Here is a 19,614-nt window from a genome sequence, read left to right on the forward strand (position 1 = left end):
AATTCTTTGAAATAAATGTGTGGTTTTATCAACTTATCAGGAAGTGTTGAATCCCAAAGCTCAGACTTGTGGATCAATCTGTTTTCATTGTTGCATTGTATCTACACATTTAGACCAGATTAGAACAGTTGATGCCCTCAGTAAAAGAACTGGTCCCTCAGTTTTATTCTCATTACTGCTCACTGTGGATAATGCCTCAGCAGTTCCTCGACTTCTAATGGGACACAGACCAGATGCCTTCTTTGTTAAGGATCAGCAAGCTCCAAGTTGGTGGCAATTAAAAGTATGCTTATCAAAACTGAAGCTCTGTCAAATGATAAAGAAGTTTAAAAAGAGGTGTAAGGATATGGTCTTTATATGTATAAATTAGAGGAAAATGTTTGAATTTAGTTGTTATCTCATGTTTTTCCAGATTTTGCCACAAACATTCAAAAAATGGACTTGTTGCTGATGTGTGGATGTAAAGTTATGTAGTATGAAAAGTATGTATGATAATATGTTAGTTTGTTCATAGCACTAGGTGTTTATATCCCTTCATTGCATGTGAGAAATCTGCAGCTTAAACTCTATGGAGCAGTCCGCTGGTGACACTTTTCTGGGTTGTCGAGTGGGTGCAAGGGAATCCCTTCTTCAAGATTTCACTCATAGGCACACAGTATCTCCAGAACGTTCCAGACATCCGGCAAATGTTATGCTCCTTTCACAGTTGAGGCCCAATTAGAGTTCTTTTTTTTTTTGAGTCAGAGCCACTGACTAACATTCCCACTCCCAGAAAAGCTCTGATGACATGTGTACAAATCCTCTGCAGCCTATTTTGACTGTATAGTTGGATCTTCAATTTCCAGGTGCACTGTTGTACATCAGCTGTGAATTCTGCATCCTCACCTGTGACAGTAAGGTCGATAATGTAAACAAGCTGGAATGATGCCGACCATAGCACAATGGGTCTCAGTTTACTAGTCATATCCGCTTTGAGAGAGGCTGGTCTGGGAATCCACCAAAATGTGTGGGTAGACACTGGACATTGGGCAGGGCAAGCATGTGGGATGTTCTCCACACCACAACAAGACTTCCAACATATAATATATATATATATATATATATATATATATATATATATGTATGTATATATATATATACCTATGTACCGTACAGATTTTATATACCTTCATGTGATAAGATTCCCTCTGATTGGCTGGAGCACTTCGGCTTTACTATTGTTTTAGTGCCTTTCCCGTCCTGCACCTGCTCAAGTCCAACGAACACTGAACGGTTTACATAACCTCTTAGCAGTTAGTTTCATGTGCCCAAAACTTCTACTGTAGGTGCAACTACAACATTTCACCTGTTGTTCCTGTTGTCTTTTATCCTGCTAGAAGACTCAGTTGATCCTCCTTTCTCTTTTTAGGATTAAACTGGCCTTCCATGCACTGAAGAGACAAAAACCTGGATTTATTTTTTCAAAGATGGAAGTAAAAGGAGGGTTGAAATCTTAAAATTCAAGCACCTGTGTCTGCTTGCAAGCAGGACCCAGAAGACAAAAGAAATCATATTTTTGTTTGAGGTATGTGGTTGATTTTCATTTGTTTTCAGACTTTAAAAATGCTGCATTTTATTAGTTCTTATCAAGAACCATTTAAATCACTTTAGGTTTACAGTAATTCAGACCTATTTAATATTTTTGCAAGTGGAAGAAGAAGGATCAAATGAAACATGCCAAAAGAGGGCTTCTTGATTTTTTCATGGCTCATGGATGAATTTGTTTTTTCTTCTTAACAAATTAGGTAGCATTAGACCACTGAAAAGTGAAGCAGTTAATTATATTTTTTATATTGCCCTGTGATCAATTCATATTTTTTATGTCTCACTGAAAAACATTTATCCACAACAATTCCTGAAAAATACAATACCTGCATATTATTATGGGCTGATTACTGAACAAGTCAAATGGTCAAGGATGAATCTTTATCTCTATCTGTGTAGTTAGGGATTGTTACCTCTTAAATTTAACTATAGTACAAAGAGTTGAAAGGGAGTTGCACTATATCTTTATAGCTTTGGAGAACTGATAAAATGGGGAGGAGTGGAAATCTTGACAAGTATGTGACTGATGGCTGTCTATCTATAGATTGATGGAGAGATATTTTGAGTGTTGTGAAACCTCAGATTTATTATTTTTGGGATGTTTTGCATCTGTCTTTCCCTCATATCCAATTTACGAGGTGTGCTGTACATCTTAAACAGCTCCACCTTTTCACTATTAATCCTTAAATATTATAGCAACTGGTTCCCTCTCGCTTTTGCCACAGTTTCCCCTTTTGGTTTTTATATCCATTGGGTGACCGTGGTTCAGGGGCTTGGGAAGCTCATCTTGTAACCGGAAGGTTGCCGGTTCGATCCCCAGCTCTGTCTGTCTTGGTTGTTGTGTCCTTGGCAAGACACTTCACCTCCTGGTGATGGCCAGAGGGGCCAATGGCGTGATATGGCAGCCTTGCTTCTGTGAGTTTGCCCCAGGGCAGCTGTGGCTACAACTGTGGTTTGCCTTCAACAGTGAGAGTGAGTGAATAGTGGAAATGTAAAGTGCTTTGAGGGTCTCAAAAAGCGCTATATAAATGCACTCTATTATTATATCGACATATAATACCAATAAAGAAATGACTCACTAATTAGGACTGAAATGTGTGTTTTTCCAGGTTATAAAACATGGAGAACCTGAGTTAAAGATGGGAACTGTGCTGTCATACTTTTGCCATTTGTGTGGACATGGAAATAAGGAAGGTGAGATCAGAAGCACGTAAACTTCGCTCTAGTTTACTGCATTGTTCAGTTACTGTATGGCTGTCTCAGTTTTAGTTTTATTTATTTATTTTTGTGGCAAGCAGTGCACATTTCAAAATGCTGCTGGACTAACAGCACTGAAATGTTTACATAAATTAAATTTGAGTTTGTCTTTCCTCAGTACTGCTGTAACATACAGTAGCATAAACTCTCTCCTGCTCTGACTGCTTTACTCTCTCACAGAGAAGGAGAGATTCTTGCGGGCTAATGACAGAACTTTCAACCTATCTTTCCGCTATGCTGTAAGTATATAAACAAATGTTATCATGCCAATTCAGCAGATGACAAGAGAAGCTTTGGACACACCCTCAGCTCAATGCTTTGCTTATTTGGATTTGATTACTCTGTCACAACGAATGTCAAGTGTTACAAAGACCGTTTTTTGAGTAAATAGGAAATTTTAGGAAATTAATAGTACAATCCTAGAAATCTTAGGATTTTTTGTTAGTATGTCTGCCAAATATAAATTAAACATTAAAAATCTTTATTACGAACATTTAAATATTAAATCACAGTGATTTTTGTTAAACTGACATCAGTCATGTAACTTTCCTCTGTTGATTTCTTTAACTTCAGAACAATGCCATCAAGACTTCCAAATACAACATCTTCACCTTCCTGCCACTTAATCTTTTTGAGCAGTTCAGGAGGCTCGCTAATGCCTACCTCCTCTTCCTGCTCATCCTTCAGGTAGACATGTTGCCATTCTTGTCAGAATAATTGCATGCTTAAAAATAGTTATTTTATGCTGCAGATAGTTATGTGAATGCAAATACCGCATTCAGAGTTCATTCTCTATATTCAACCATACCTTTTTCAAACTTCATTTGACTTAAAATGTGAAAGGACTTGCACTTTCTTTTGCTTTTTTATAAATAGATTTTTTTTTAAAATGCTTTTTCCAAATGTTATTAAGTGTGAACATACATGACATACATAAATAAAATAAAGCAACTGTTAAGTTTTTCAGTTTTAAGAATCTTAAAAGATATTATCTATGCTGTTCACCCTCTGTATGGACACTGCGACAGCTGATCTGCAATCACCACATCCATGGAGCCTACTGTATGCAGATGATGTGTGTCTATCAGAAACAAAAAACTGCCTAGCCCTGCAAACCTGAACACAAGCATGGAAAAATCGGCTCTCTGAAAACGGCATGTGCCTGAACATCAAGAAGACCTTGAACGCGGCCCCCAGACCAACAATACCATCACTATCAAGGGCGAGCTGCTGACTAAAGTTGCCCAATTCAAGTACCTCGGGTCCCTTGTCACCTCGGACTGCGAAACTCTACCAGATGCCAGACTCTGTGTCAACACAGCGTGAATGAAGTGGTGCCAGGTCAGATGAGTCTTGTGCGACAAGAGAATGCCAATCTATCTTAAGGCGAAAGTTTATAAGTCGATCGTGTGCCCAGTGGCACTCTATGGGTCAGAGTGCTGGCCAGCTACGACCAAGCACGAACAAGCCCTTCACACCATGGAGATGAAGATGCTGACATGGCCTCTGGGTCTCACATGACTAGACCGAGCGAGGAACAAAGACGTTAGGAAACGATGGGGAGTGACACCGATCATAGACAAGATGCGAGAGGCAAGGCTCCGATGGTACAGCCATGTTGCCCGTAGCGATAAGAACTCCATCGCAAAGACAGCCCAGCAATTAGATCTGGGTGGCAACAGGCCACGAGGAAGACCAAAAAAGCGCTGGATGGACCGAATCAAAGACAATATGAAGGCTGCGAATGTTACACCAAAAGATGCCCTGGATAGGAAGAAGTGGAGGAAAGCATGAAAAACAGCAGACCCTGCATCGCGGGATATGAACTGCTAGGAAGAAGAAGAAGAAAAGATATTATCTATGCACTGAAAGAGTGTGTTAATCTTTGTGTGTATGTGTGTTGATCCCACAAACCTCCTCTCTCTCATGGATCACCACAGGTTTCGCCTTAATAGTAGTGCTTTCTATAACAGCAGTCAAAGATGCCATTGATGACATAGTAAGTTGAAATCAGTAATAGCAACAGAGAAAACCAAAAATAAGAAACTAATATCAGATTTGGAAGAAAACAGTATCTTTTTCTTGTGTCAACTGAGCAGAACAGACACAAATGTGACAGAAAAGTCAATAACCGGAAGGTGGACGTCCTCATGGATGGCCAGTAAGTCTTTGGAAACACAAATGAAAAAGAAAAGAATACCTTTTGTATGAAGAATTATGCTGTTTTGGATTCATTTCTGTGTTGTATGCCTTTGTTCCCTTCCCTGACAGACTCAAAAATGAAAAATGGATGAATGTTCAGGTCGGGAACATAGTCAAACTGGAGAATAATGAGTTTGTCACAGTAAGTTTGGGGAGGCTATAGTAAAGATTTGAAGCAAGTGAAAGAAATTCATTTCAAAAGTAAGTTCCAAACTAAACTCAGTGCTTTTATTTCTTAGGCAGACCTTCTGTTGCTGTCTAGCAGTGAGCCCCTTAATTTAGTTTATGTGGATACAGCTGAACTCGATGGGTAAGTGTGGTGTACTGTGGTGTTTGTATGCTAGGTTGACAACTAATGTCTGACACTGTCTTGTATTTCCCTTGGTCTCTCCCAGAGAAACCAATCTGAAGGTGAAACAGGCTCTGACTGTAACTGGAGAGCTGGGAGACAACATTGAGGCACTCGCCACCTTTAATGGTGAGAATCTGAATGAAACAACACACAGTCTGATTTTCAAAAGTGAAACCTAGTTCTGTCATTGGGAAATGTCAGAGGAGACCAAAACTAACAAAGATTTTTTTTAGGTTGATAGCCCTTGGCTGAGTTAAGAATTAATGTAAGTACCAAAATAAATAATGCATAAATGCAAAAAACCCCCCAAAAAAACCAAAACATTTCTGTCAGGATAGATCCTGGGAAAGCACAGGAAAAACCAGATACACTGATAGACAGAAATCCATATTCTATGTTTCTCACAGCCGTTGATGAAAATGAAGTTTTTGAGATTGTCAAAAAATGTAAAAATCAGAAATCTTTGGATTGTAATGATATTGATATGATAGTGGTTAAAAGACTCATTGAGGCTATTATAAAAGCGTTGACATACATCTGTAATCTATCATTTCAAACTGGTCAATTTCCAGACAGAATGAAAATAGCAAAAGTTATCTATACAAATCTGGCAACAAACACCATTTCACAAAGTACAAGCCTGTCTCTTTACTACCTCAATTCTCAAAAATTCTTGAAAAACTGTTTAACAACCGACTGGAAAAATTTATAGATAAACATAAACTACTCACTGAGAGTCAGTACGGATTCAGATCAAGCAGATCAACATCATTGGCACTATTAGATTCAATAGAATACATCACAAATTCCATAGACAAAAAGCAATATGTGGCTGGGTTATTCATAGACTTGACAAAGGCATTTGACACAACAGATCATGATATATTAATACGAAAACTGGAACGTTATGGTGTCAGAGGGGTAGTTTTAGATTGGGTCCGGAGTTATTTAAGTGACAGAAAGCAGTTTGTGAAAATAAATGGTGGTTGCTCCTTATGTATGGACATTGCTTGTGGTGTACCCCAAGGGTCAGTTTTGGGTCCAAAATTCTTCAACTTGTACATTAACGACATCTGTAAAGTGTCCAAAGTATTAAAATGGTTCTTTTTGCTGATGACACAAACATTTTTTGCTCTGGTGATGAGCTGCAGAATTTATTGGAGGATATGACTAATGAAATAAGTAAAGTGAAGTTCCGGCTTGATAAAAACAAATTATCATTAAATTGGAATAAATCTAAACTTATGTTATTTGGAAATAGTAGTTTAGATACAAATGCTAAGATTCAAATAAATGGTGCTGATATTGAAAGAGTCAGTAAAAATAAATTTCTGGGGGTAATAATAGATGAAAAACTTAACTGGAGAGCTCACGTAAGATATATTCATTCCAAAGTATCACGAAGCATTGCAATACTAAGCAAGGCAAAGCAGGTATTCGACAGAACATCACTTCATATTCTCTACTGTTCACTGGTTTCACCATACTTAAGCTATTGTGCTGAGGTCTGGGGCAACAACTATAAAACCACATTACATTCACTTTTTACTCTTCAAAAAAAAAAAAAAAGCAGTTCGAATCATCCACAATGCAGGAACATACAAACTCACTACTTTTGCAGTCTGAAATATTGAAAATTGCCAATCTAGTGAAATTCCAAACAGCACGAATTCTATTCAAAGCAAAAAATAAGGAACTGCCAGGTAATATTCAGAGTATGTTTTTTCTTTTGAAAGAAGGAAGTTATAATTTAAGGGGTTTTTGTAACTTCAAAACAATGAAGGTACGTACTACAAGAAAAAGCTTTTGTGTTTCTGTTCATTGAGTGAAACTGTGGAACAGTCTGAATATGGAATTAAAGCAATGTCCAAACATAAAACAGCTCAAAAAGAGTTATAAAAATATGATCTTCTCGAACTATAAAGAAAGGGAAAATATTGAAATTAAGTGAATGTCTCTATTTAAAAAAAAAATCATGATGTCATATTATAGTTTAAAGTATATATTATATCAGCAATCTGTTCACTATTTTTATTACAGATTATATCAGTAAGGAAGCTGACTAAATATTAACTGATAACTTATGGCAAAGGGGTGGGATTAAATAAGTGTGTACTTCTTCCCACTCCCTTTCAACATGTAAACGTATCAGAATATTGAAATGTATTGACTTTTGTATAGTATTTTATTTTTTTCTCTCTTATTTTCTTTACTAAATGTACCTGTATATTGTTTACATGTTTGAAATAAATTAACAATCAATCAATCAATCAATAGAGCAGTATTTCACCTTTGAACTGTTTAAGTTTGTACTGAGTGATTGTATTTTCTCATGCATGACTTTTTCTACTAATGTAACAATGGGATCTTGGGTTTTATTTAATTGTTTATTTGTTTGCTTTGTTAGGTACACCTGTTCACCTGCTAATTAATACAGACATCTAACCATTCAATCAGATGACAGCAATCCACTTCATTTTGGCATGTGGACATTATTAAAGTGACCTGTTGAAATTCAAACTGAGTATAAAATGTGGCAGAAAGTTGATTTAAAGAATTTGGAATGTTCCATCGTTGTTGGCGCCAGATTGGCTAGTCTGAGTATTTCAGAAAATGATGACCTGCTGGGATTAACCCACATCTGTAGGGTTTCCAGAGAATGGTCCACAAAAGAGAAGACATCCAGTGAGCAGCCGTTCTCTAGGCGAAAATCCCTTGTTGATACCAGAGGTCGGAGGAGACTACACAGACTGCTTCGAGCTGTCCTCTAACTATCCTGTGAACTGTTTAGAATTATTTGCTGACACTGATTTCTGTTTCTCAGGTGAAGTGCGATGTGAACCTCCCAATAACCGTCTAGACAAGTTCAAAGGGACTCTGACTTTGAACGGAGAAAGATATGCCTTGGACAACGACAAAGTGCTGCTCAGAGGCTGTACTCTCAGGAACACTGAGTGGTGCTTCGGTCTGGTCATCTTTGGAGGTACACTGTGCACTGCAACTGTGTACAATTTGCAATTTGAGTGATGTTTTTTTGGTCTAGCCTTTATTGTTTACTCTGATACTGATGTATGAAGTTGTACATAAGAGACTAGAGCAGGAAGGGGATGTGGTTACATCTGCAAAGGTATACAGAAGATAATCTGCCACAGATTCTAGAGTGTGAAGTTCTTAAAACAACAATATCACAGTAATGACATATTCGTGGTGTCTCATTTAGGCCATTCTCCTTCTAAGGCTAACCAGTCTGGAAACATACTGAAAACTGTATGTGCATCACTGTCAGTGTCTCAACATCACATTGAACCTTTCCAGGTCCTGACACTAAACTGATGCAGAACAGCGGGAAGTCAATATTCAAACGGACAAGCATTGATCACCTGATGAATATCCTGGTGTTATGTGTGAGTTTACACAAGCACAAATACAAAGAAAGTCACACAAAGTCTCAGCTTATAGATATAGAACTTAAAGACAGTGATTTGTTTTTCACCTGAGTGACAAGAGTAATACTGTTTGAATAATCAAGAAGTGTGATATTTTTATTCCATCAGATCTTTGGTTTCCTGGCATCTATGTGCTCCATTTTGACCACTGGTAATGCAATCTGGGAAACAAACGAGGGCTCTGTGTTCACTATGTTTCTTTCTCGTGAACCGGGCATTGATGCTCCTCTCTCATCATTCCTCATCTTCTGGTCTTATGTCATTGTCCTTAACACAGTGATACCCAGTTCACTTTATGTCAGGTAAGTTTCAGCACAGAAAAATAATGAAACAAGAAAACAACCAAAGTTGGTTTGAACACTTGAGACTTGTGCTAATATGTATCACATTTTGAAATTTTACCAATTTGTGCTACATTATTAGCGTGGAGTTCATTCGTCTGGGAAACAGCTTCTTCATAGACTGGGACAGGAAGATGTACTATCCTAAGAATGATACTCCAGCTCAGGCAAGAACCACCACACTCAATGAGGAGCTCGGCCAGATTAAATACATCTTCAGCGACAAGACTGGCACTCTGACACAGAACATCATGACTTTCAACAAGTGCTCCATTAATGGAAAAGCTTACGGTGAGCAGCTTTGCTTGTGTAAAAATTAGTGAGACAAATGGAAACACATTGGGTGAACAACTGATTTTACAGTACATTTATCATATATTCAGGGGACCTCTATGATTTCTCTGGACAAAGAGTGGAAATTACAGAGGTGAGAGGAAAATACATCCATTGCATTGTTTGTGAACATTGTTTAAAGGAAGTATTGATCCAACTTTGTTGTTTTGGCTTTTCTTGCAGAGGACAGAGAGAGTGGACTTCTCCTGGAACAATCTGGCTGATCCAAAGTTCAACTTTCATGACCACAGTCTGGTGGAGATGGTGAGAAGTGGAAACCCTGAGACTCAGGAGTTCTTCCGCTTGCTATCCCTGTGTCACACTGTCATGCCTGAGGAAAAGAAAGAGGGTGAGGGGTCCCCTAAACGACATCTTTTATTTAATAAAACTCTTAAAAAGCCATTGATAGCAGAACTGCTTTGCAGCAAATGTCATGATAATTGAATATGTTTTTTTTTAATAGAACCTAGTCTTAAATAATACAGAGTGACTGTTTTTCTTTTTTTTTTTTAATCACCACTATTACTATTTAAGGACAAGTTCTTCATTATATGTGTAGGGCATATAAAAAATAAAAAAAACCGAAACCCAACAAATTGACTTTTATAGTCCTCAAATGCACAATCTTCACATTTTCACTTACCACTACACTAATATCGTTTATAATGTTTATGTTGTAGGAGAGCTTAATTATCAGGCTCAGTCACCTGATGAAGGCGCTCTGGTAACTGCTGCAAGAAACTTTGGATTTGTGTTCCTATCACGCACACCAGAGACCATCACAGTTGTAGAGATGGGCAAACAAGTCATCTATGAACTTCTGGCCATTCTGGACTTTAATAACATGAGGAAGAGGATGTCAGTGATAGGTGAGAGGAAGTAGTGATAGGTTTTTTTTTGTGTCGTTATCTTCAGTGACCACACTTCGTATATTCAGAATATATTTCTCATTTCTGCATGACATTACGTCAAACTTTGTAACTTTCCCTGTCACTTCCAGTGCGCAGCGCAAAGGGGAAGTTGACTCTATACTGCAAAGGTGCAGACACAGTAATTTTTGAAAGATTGCACTCCTCCTGTAACAAACTGATGGAAGTAACCACTAACCACCTCAATGTGAGTGATCCAAAGCATATAAAAGTAGCTTGAAGCTAAAGTCAATGAAATGTTATTACAATTAATGTAATTTAACATCTGACTTCTTTCAATTATCAAAACAAAAACAGGAGTATGCAGGTGATGGCCTCCGTACACTTGCTCTGGCCTACAAAGACTTAAATGAGGACTACATGATAGATTGGAAACAGCGCCACCATGAGGCCAGTGTTGCCATGGAGGGACGTGAAGAAAAACTTGATGAACTTTATGAAGAGATAGAGAAAGATATGATGGTTAGTACACGTGCTGAAAACTTTGTCAATACGAATTTGCTGCTTGATTATCTATTGATAGTTATACTTTATACCGGGGATATGAAACTCACTTTACATTACGGCCCACAATATAGCCTAATTTCATGTGAAATGGGCTGGTCCAGTGAAATTCAGATTGTCCCCTGTCAGTGTTTTACTACACATCTAATCCCTGAGATATCTTCCAATAAGAAAACGAAGTGCAATTTCAACAGTACGTCTCAGATTTTCTCATATGATGAGAAATGCTTCTGTATTAAATGAAAGACATTTATCAGCATGACTCTTTGGGCGTAAATTGTAAGAAGTAAATATGTAAAGTTACAGAAAAGTTCATTAACCAGACTGTCCTGTAATTATAAAATAGAAAGGTTTTGTTAACTCAGAGGAATTGTTCTAACATTTAATTGTTTACCTATTAATTAATTTACTTGGTGTAGTATGCATATGGCCATGGGGGAGGTCTTTATCAGTAGGAAAAGCTGCAAAAACCTATGAAAATACAAGTGAAAGTCCAAAATTAATTCCATTCTTCACATTTTCCAAAGCTGTCCAGCAGGTCAGGTTAGAGTTTATGCCAGGCCAGTTCTGGCACCCAGGCCTTTATATTTGATACCCCTGGTTTATATTGTACACTAATGTTACAGTGAAACTAGCATAATTTGTGATCAAGGTATAGGATGGCTTCATTGCTTTGCTTTATTTAGCATCAGTTTAAATCATAGCTGCATGTGTGGCTTTAGCTGTTGGGAGCGACAGCTGTGGAGGACAAGTTGCAAGACGGTGTGCCAGAGACCATTGAGCAACTGGCTAAAGCGGACATCAAAATATGGGTGTTAACTGGAGATAAGCAAGGTCGGTGGAACTTTTTCTTTTTAAACTATACATTTCAAAGTGGATAAAGACTTCATTATGATGTGTAATACATTCTTATGTTCCTGCCCTCATTAATCTACGCACAATCTCAGAGCATCAACAGTTTTGGTTGATGGGTTTCCATGGTTTCAAGTCATAGATCTAATATACATATCGACAAATGCTCTGAGAGTCGTTCCAGCTTTTGTTTGCTGTAAGATTGACTTTAAAGATTTCTAGCACCTAGGTGATTGAGAATTATTCTTTTTATTTTATTCAACAGAGACAGCAGAGAACATTGGCTATTCCTGTAACATGCTAAGAGAGGAGATGAAGGACGTCTTTGTTGTCTCAGCCAACACTGCTGAAGGCGTCAAAGAGGAGCTACAGTGAGTCAGTTAAAACCAGATGATGATTGTATTCTGCCAATCGGAAGCTGTTTCAGCATATGAATCAGTGAGATAATTTGTCACTATGAACTTCAATAAACTTAAAAAAATACTAGAAAAACATGACCAATAACTCATTCATCACAAATTCAACCCTTCATGCGTTCCTTTTCCTGTATACAAAACCCTGCCCTTTAGTTACTTTTCTACAGCTGTAAAAGAAATAGGTAGTTATTGCAGTTCTAAAACAACAGATCCTTGTTTTTATTAAAATGAAATCAGACTTTATATTTCCTACTAGTGACCATAGATTTTATAAGACAAATTAACAACTGTTGCTGCCAGATTTCATAACTTGCTATCATAAGCTAATTCTACCACAACTGAATGAAAAACCTACTGTAAATGAAAAACTAATATTAAACTAGCCAGTTTATCATAGCCATAAGCTAATTCTATCACAAGAAAAAATCTATAAAAATCATTAATCTGACATTTTAATGTTCCCAAGCATTTGTATGATTAATTGTAACCTGTAACCTCACAAGCTAATGTCTTCCTAAGTGGCATTTGAGTACCGCTGTATTAGCTGGACATGTTATTTTTTACGCATTACCTTAGAGATAGCATGAGGAGGGATAGAGAGTGGAGCCACTTCTCAGCCGCATCAAAACAAGCCAGTTGACCTGATTCAGACATCTTAGGATGTCTGAATCTAGGATGCCTTGGAGCAGATGCAGAACATGTTGGAAAACTAACTTATCTCAGTTGGCAGAGGAATGCCTCAGTGTCCCCTTTATTGGCCAGAGAAGTCTTGTCCACTTAGACTGTGGCAGGAAATTAATGGTGGATGGATTATTTACATACAGTCAAGCCACAGCCATGTTCACCAGTGTAGATACTTGAATAGAGGAAAAAAACCCAAAATAATAGTTATACAAATGAATATGCAATATGTGAAAATAGAGTAAGTCTCAAAAGGTTTGCTAAAAACTGTAAATATGAGAATATATAGTATTTTTTATTTTTTTTTAATTGAACACAGAGAAGTGTTTTAGCCTGTTAATCTTAAGGCTGTGCTGGGCTCATTCTATATCTTCATTGTTGTCTTTAAGAAAAATGTAGTTAACAAATGAATTGTGAGGTTTTTTTTTTTTATCAGGTCATGTTCTCTGTCATATTTTCAGGAATGCACGAAGAAAAATGTGTCCTGAAGCAGCAGAGGAGCCATCTGTGATTAAATCTCGAGAAGGCCTGTTTTGGCTTAAAAAGACAGAGACTGTGCAGGATGAGAAGGTGGATGGAGATTATGGACTAATAATAAATGGGCACAGTCTGGTAAGAAGGCTTGTTTTCAGCAACCACTGAAAAACCTCTGCAGGTTGACCTGTTTAGTTTAGTTTATTTTGTTTATGTAGCTTCAACAGTAGAGGTCACAAACTGTGTGATCAGGAAGTACATATTGTTTTTTTAAAGCCTGATTCTCTTATATTTCTTAAACTTAGAGATGAATGTAGAAATGAATGGAATTCTCTTGAGGTTTTAAGGTTGCACTACAGAGTCTTGACAGATGACCTAACGCCAATCAATTCTTTCCTTCATCATCAGGCCTTTGCACTGGAGAAGAACTTGAGGTTGGTGCTGCTGAGGACAGCATGCATGTGTCAGACAGTGATTTGCTGCAGGGTCACTCCTTTGCAAAAGGCCCAAGTGGTTCAGCTGGTCAAGAAATACAAGCAGGCTGTCACTCTTGCCATTGGAGATGGGGCCAATGATGTCAGCATGATAAAGGGTAACCTGTGAAGTCACCAATATACAGAGCTGTATTTTCATTACAACTATCCAGCTGGGGAATATGTGGCTGATATTGAGTATTTTATTTGCTTCCTTTTCTGCCTGCCAGTTGCTCATATTGGTGTGGGTATCAGTGGGCAGGAAGGCATGCAGGCAGTGCTGTCCAGCGACTTTTCCTTTTCCCAGTTCCGTTACCTTCAGCGCCTCCTGCTGGTGCATGGCCGCTGGTCCTACATCCGCATGTGCAAGTTCCTTGGATATTTCTTTTACAAGAACTTCACTTTTACGCTTGTCCAATTCTGGTACGCCTTCTTTTGTGGTTTTTCTGCACAGGTGAGACATATGTATTGTAACTATACTATAATGTAATTTAAGTAGCTTTTGTAATGGGACATAAAGTGTTTATCAATCTCAATGAGAGAATTGCATCACAGTCACCTTTTCTTAATGCTGTACTTAAATGTTCATCATGGTTGTTCACAGACTGTTTATGAGGAGTGGTTCATCACCTTCTACAATATGGTTTACACAGCTCTTCCAGTCCTTGGCATGTGTCTCTTTGACCAGGTATGTAGATTACAAGTAACTATCAGTTTGGTTGACTTACATAAACCAGATTATCATCTCATACTCAGGTCTCTGTGTCCACTGAGCTTTCTCATCTCTTTCTCTAAACCTTGTTTTGTGCAGGATGTAAATGACCGTTGGAGTTTACAGCATCCGGAGCTCTACGCTCCAGGCCAGAAGAACCAATACTTCAATAAGAAAGCTTTTATGAGCTATCTGATTCATGGCTGCTATTGCTCCTTAATCATCTTCTTTATCCCATGGGCTTCCATGAATGATGCAGTCAGAAATGATGGAAAAGACATTGTGAGCCATCCATCTTTTGCTTTCCTGCTACAGACCTGTCTGCTTATTGTGGTGCACACACAGGTGAGAACATAGAGAATCACAAAACTTTGCCAAATTATTTATCCCTTTTCTTCTTTCTTTTTTTTTGTCAGTAAACTGCAGTGCTTGAGAAAACATTGCATTTGGCAGCTTGATTTATAGACTTCTATATCATAAATTCATGCACCCTTGCTGGACACTTCATTATGTGCACATTGTTACAATTAGTTTAGAAAAATCCCAGTAGATCAGCAGTTTTTAAAAAACTCAGTTGAAATGGTGTACCTAACAAAGTGGGCACTTATGCAGTATATTAGTCTGTTGTAACAGATAGACTTCCATTCCATCTCAGCCAGTCATTTTAATTGTGCACCAGGACACTAACAATAATGTAGTAATAGTACAGTACTACTACAGTAGTAATAGTAGTAGTAATAATAATAATAACAATAATCTGCCACTTTTCAGCTGTCTCTTGACACCTATTACTGGACAGCAGTGAACCATATTTTTGTGTGGTTAAGCACGATAGGCTACTTTGCCATCTCAGTCACCATGTACAGCAATGGCATGTTTTATGTCTTCCTGTCTTCTTTCCCCTTATTTGGTAAGTACATTTACTGCATTAGTATGGAGGCCACTTTAATGTTAACTTTTTGAAGTTTTTTTCTATTCTAAAACTTTGGTACTTTAAAGAAGACCTGAGTATGTGACTCATGTGATTGTGTCCTTTTGGGATTTTAGGCGCAGCAAGAAACACTTTGAACCAGCCTAATGTGTGGCTCACCATATTCCTGACGTTCCTCCTCTGTATCCTGCCTGTTGTAGCTTTCCGCTTCATTTTTATACAGCTTTGTCCTACCATTAATGACAAGGTAAAAAAAGAAAAGAAAAAACGAAACTGAACACATAAAGCATCTCTTCTATGCACCCTGTGCACTATAAAGTAGCATGTAATTTAACTGAGTTTGAATCAATGTATCCATAGTAAAAAAACCCAAACAAAACAAGCCCATATTTCTTTTTTCTAGGTGAGGTATAAGATGCGTACAGAGGAGTTGCCTGCACCTGCACCTCGTCGTCTACTGAGAAGGCGTAGTACTCGGTCAGGCTACGCCTTCTCTCACTCCCAGGGCTACGGTGATCTGGTAACATCTAGGAAATTCCTGATAAAACGCCCCCTAAAGATGACAGCTCTGTTCACCCAGACAGACTCTTCCATATTTCAAAATGAGCCACAGCACTACCACTCTATTGCTGAGGAGCCACAGAGTCCTTAGCCTGGTACACAGTACACAGGTACTGAAAGACTACAGACATAATTTCCAGTGTTGCCAACTCCTCAGTAAGGAAAATCGCTATTGGCTGTCCTAAAAGTCGCTAGAAGTCGCCAAATGACGTAATCGCCTAATTTGCACAATTGGTCATGCTAATGTAATTGTAACCTAAGCTGTTGGAGAGAGAAATAACATCGTGGAAGAGACATAAAGTGAGTAAAAAACGTCCTAAATGCAGTTAGAATTTATTTAGAACTACAAATTAAATTTCTTTTAGCAATTATTGTTTTTTAATGTCACAATTCCAACCCTGCTCCTTTATCCAGGCCTGGACCGGCAAAAGTGACCCGAAATTGGCACTCTGGTGGAGTTACTTTGTGTGTGAGAGTGTGTGTTTATAAGTAGTTTTAAACCTTGTGATCCACAAAACAGCATAACAGTAAAGGAAACACTGACTGCGTTACAGTCAGTGCGGGAGCAGCGGCTTCGCTCATGCGCGATTCATTTGCCGTTTGGACGCACAGGTGTGAACATCTCCTGCCCTGATAGCAGCTGGGGGAGGACTATCCTCCGCCTGTGAGCGCTTTGGCACGGGTGAGGTGCCCACGGCAGCACCGCTGCTTGTTGAGAGTAAGAGCGATACGCGTTTTCACGTCAAAAAGTCGTCATAAATAAGTCTCCAATAATACCAGAAAAAGTCACCAGATTTGTCGCTAGTCGCTTTTTAGAAAAAAAGTCGCTAAGGGGGTCTGAAAACTCGCTAAATATAGCGACAAAGTCGCTAAGTTGGCAACACTGATAATTTCATAATTTTCGAGCCAACCTGACACTGAAGACAAACAAAACAGGGTAAATTTAAAATATATGGTGGTTTCCAGATAAAGTCTTTATGTGAAACACTGAGTCAGCATAAAAACTAATGGTGTCTTACAATGTGTAAATGTTGATAAGCTTTTATGTAAAATGCTGAGTCGTTATAAAAATAAAATAAATAAAAAAAAAAAAAACACTAAAATTTTCTTGGTTCTGAAACAGATTTTCCAACAATATAACTGAGAAGTAAAATGTTATTTATTCATTTTGACTTTTATATAACAAACATTTAAATGAGAACACAGTTCACTTCTAATATACTATAAAAGTAGATTTAAAATAAAACTTAAGATTTAAAGTTAAACAGGTTTAACCACTTAAGCCCCACGCCCCCGGTACCGGGGGCAAAAAGGAGATCACGTTTAATAGGTTATAACACGGGGTGAGAAATATAAGTCCAGACATGTGTGATATCCAAAGAAACCTCTGAATCTTAGCTAAAATGTCATATAAACCATTTCTACAACCACCAAACACATCGAAAACAAGCGATGAATAAACGAGCAGTTACGTAAATGCGCAGAAGACCGCTAAACAAACAAAACTGAACTGGAAATTCTCCAGACTTCATGTAACCGGCTAAAGATAGGCTGGTTAGCTTCCAGAGCTATCACCGACTCCACACACCAAGTTTCACCACGATCAGACCAAAATACACTGAATGAGCCACAAAAGAAGACCACAAAAACACATAGCGGCGCAAATGCACTAAGACAGAGATTGGCTTACCGTCCTGATTTCCCCCGTTATTTTCGCCGGTAGCCGGTAGCCACGTGATTATCAGAAGTTACCACGCCCACCTAGCCGCATGAGAGCTGTTTTCTGTCAACAACCTCCATTTTAGACCCACCTACAGACACGTGACTGGACAGACGCCACGTGCAGCAAATTTGGGCCCACGTGGGTTTTGGCATTGCAACGTCTGATTGGTTGAAGTCACGTGAACGTGCCATCGTTACTTTGATTCTATTGGCTAAAACGATTAAAAAGAGGTGTCAATCATGCATTTGACCAAAAGAAACCAAGGTTACAGCCCCTCGGAGTTTAAAGGGCCAGAGACCAATTAAACGCTTCATGCGCCGCAGAAAAGGGCCATTACCATGTAAATGTGTGGTTAATTCTTCAAAAATATATTTGAAAAAAAGCATTTTTAGGCCTGTTAATGAAATTTATTAATTTCTGCTCTTTAATACCTAAAAAATTCAACTGGCATGGTGTCCAATTGTGTGCCAAAATTGGACATTTTTGTACAACGTCTGGATATTCATGTATTGACAGGGCTGTAATTTTTCAGTTTCACTTTAGAAACATAAATCTTTGCACAGGTGATCTGAGGCATATTTTTAAAAGGGTTATATGCTAAAAAAAAAAAAATTAGGCGAGGATAAAATATACTTACTTTTTCTGTGTTCCAGTCTCAGTAACTTTGACGCAGTAATATCTGCTTCAATATTTACACCTCTGATGAAATCTCACAAATGTTAGCTTTACTTTGATACCAAGATTGTAAGGACAGAGTTTGTAATTGCAGAGAAATAATCAATTAAATTTGGGCATTACATTTTCGAGCAGGAAGCTCAGAAACCCCCTTGGGGCTTAAGAGGTTAAAAAAAAATAAAAAGTATAGTATGCCTCTTGTTGATAGTGTGTGTGTATGGTGAGTGGCTGATCACCTTAGACAACATGGCTTCATACAGTAGTGTAATAATCATTCTGAGAAAAACATACAAAAATGTATACAAAACACGCAACTGCAATGAGTTTGTGTGCTGCACACACATTTCTTTTGCCTTTATTGGTTGTTTTATTTCCTATATGGTGAAATGTAAGGAGCAAAAATGAGAAACTTTGGATTTTGCTTCCAGCTGAAAATCTGTTTTTCCCTTCCCCCCTTCATTTTTACATGTATAGTTGACACACTGTGGTTATTTGCATGAGGATTTTTTTTTGTGCGTGTGCTGTTATTCTGTGTTAATAATAACATTCAGTCCTTCATGAACGTGTGACTTAACCTGATACTACAACATTCACAGTGTTCACATTGTACAGTGTCTTTAGTCACTGTACAGTCATTAGTCTTGTCTCTGTAACTGTTTTTTTTTTTTTACCTTTTCATAACCCTATCTTTAAAAACAGGAACCAAAGGTGCAAAGAAACACTTCCAAAACAACAAGTCAGTTATGTATTTTGTCAGTTACAAATCTGGAAAATGTGTCTAAAAAAAAAGGATATATCCATCATTTGTAATCCAGGCTTGAAGCAGATTTCGATTAGGCCTATAGTCATTTACAGCTGTTAATCCATTGGCCCATGCGTCAGGATGGCTTTACTCATTTTCTTCATCAAGTTAAGACTTTGCTCATACTCTGAGTGACAAATTGCACTTTTTAGTTCCAGTTGATCATCATTAGTCACCTGAGCTGCAATACATTTGTTTATGAAAAACAGAAGCATTGGTGGGGATAGTGTATGTGTGAGCTTCCTCTTTGCTGAAACAGTTTGCCAGTAGAGCCCCTCAAAATTTACTTTCTCACCTGGGTGATTTTTTACTGCCTTTATCAATCAAGACCAAAGCATTTTATTTGCTGAAAATGTTCAAGAGGTT

The 19,614-nt window shown here is 38.0% G+C and overlaps 1 protein-coding gene across 1 annotated transcript; it reads left to right on the forward strand.

The window, feature by feature from the left end:
* Positions 1-2,723: 2,723 nt before the first annotated feature.
* On the forward strand, positions 2,724-16,139 carry LOC146383528 (phospholipid-transporting ATPase ID-like). Its single transcript, XM_084932580.1, has 27 exons — positions 2,724-2,778; positions 3,022-3,080; positions 3,415-3,527; positions 4,741-4,840; positions 4,941-5,002; positions 5,113-5,185; positions 5,283-5,353; positions 5,439-5,521; positions 8,220-8,378; positions 8,711-8,799; positions 8,950-9,143; positions 9,265-9,473; positions 9,566-9,609; positions 9,699-9,864; positions 10,196-10,384; positions 10,516-10,631; positions 10,742-10,906; positions 11,671-11,782; positions 12,066-12,171; positions 13,359-13,509; positions 13,780-13,963; positions 14,075-14,298; positions 14,449-14,532; positions 14,656-14,901; positions 15,328-15,466; positions 15,604-15,734; positions 15,891-16,139. Exons 1-27 carry the CDS (start codon positions 2,724-2,726, stop codon positions 16,137-16,139), a joined length of 3,573 nt encoding a protein of 1,190 aa, XP_084788706.1.
* The last annotated feature ends 3,475 nt before the right edge of the window (positions 16,140-19,614 follow it).

This window comes from Perissodus microlepis, chromosome 7 (genome assembly GCF_051167445.1).
Source record: "Perissodus microlepis isolate ML-2025 ecotype Zambia chromosome 7, ASM5116744v1, whole genome shotgun sequence".
Classification (NCBI taxonomy): domain Eukaryota; kingdom Metazoa; phylum Chordata; class Actinopteri; order Cichliformes; family Cichlidae; genus Perissodus; species Perissodus microlepis.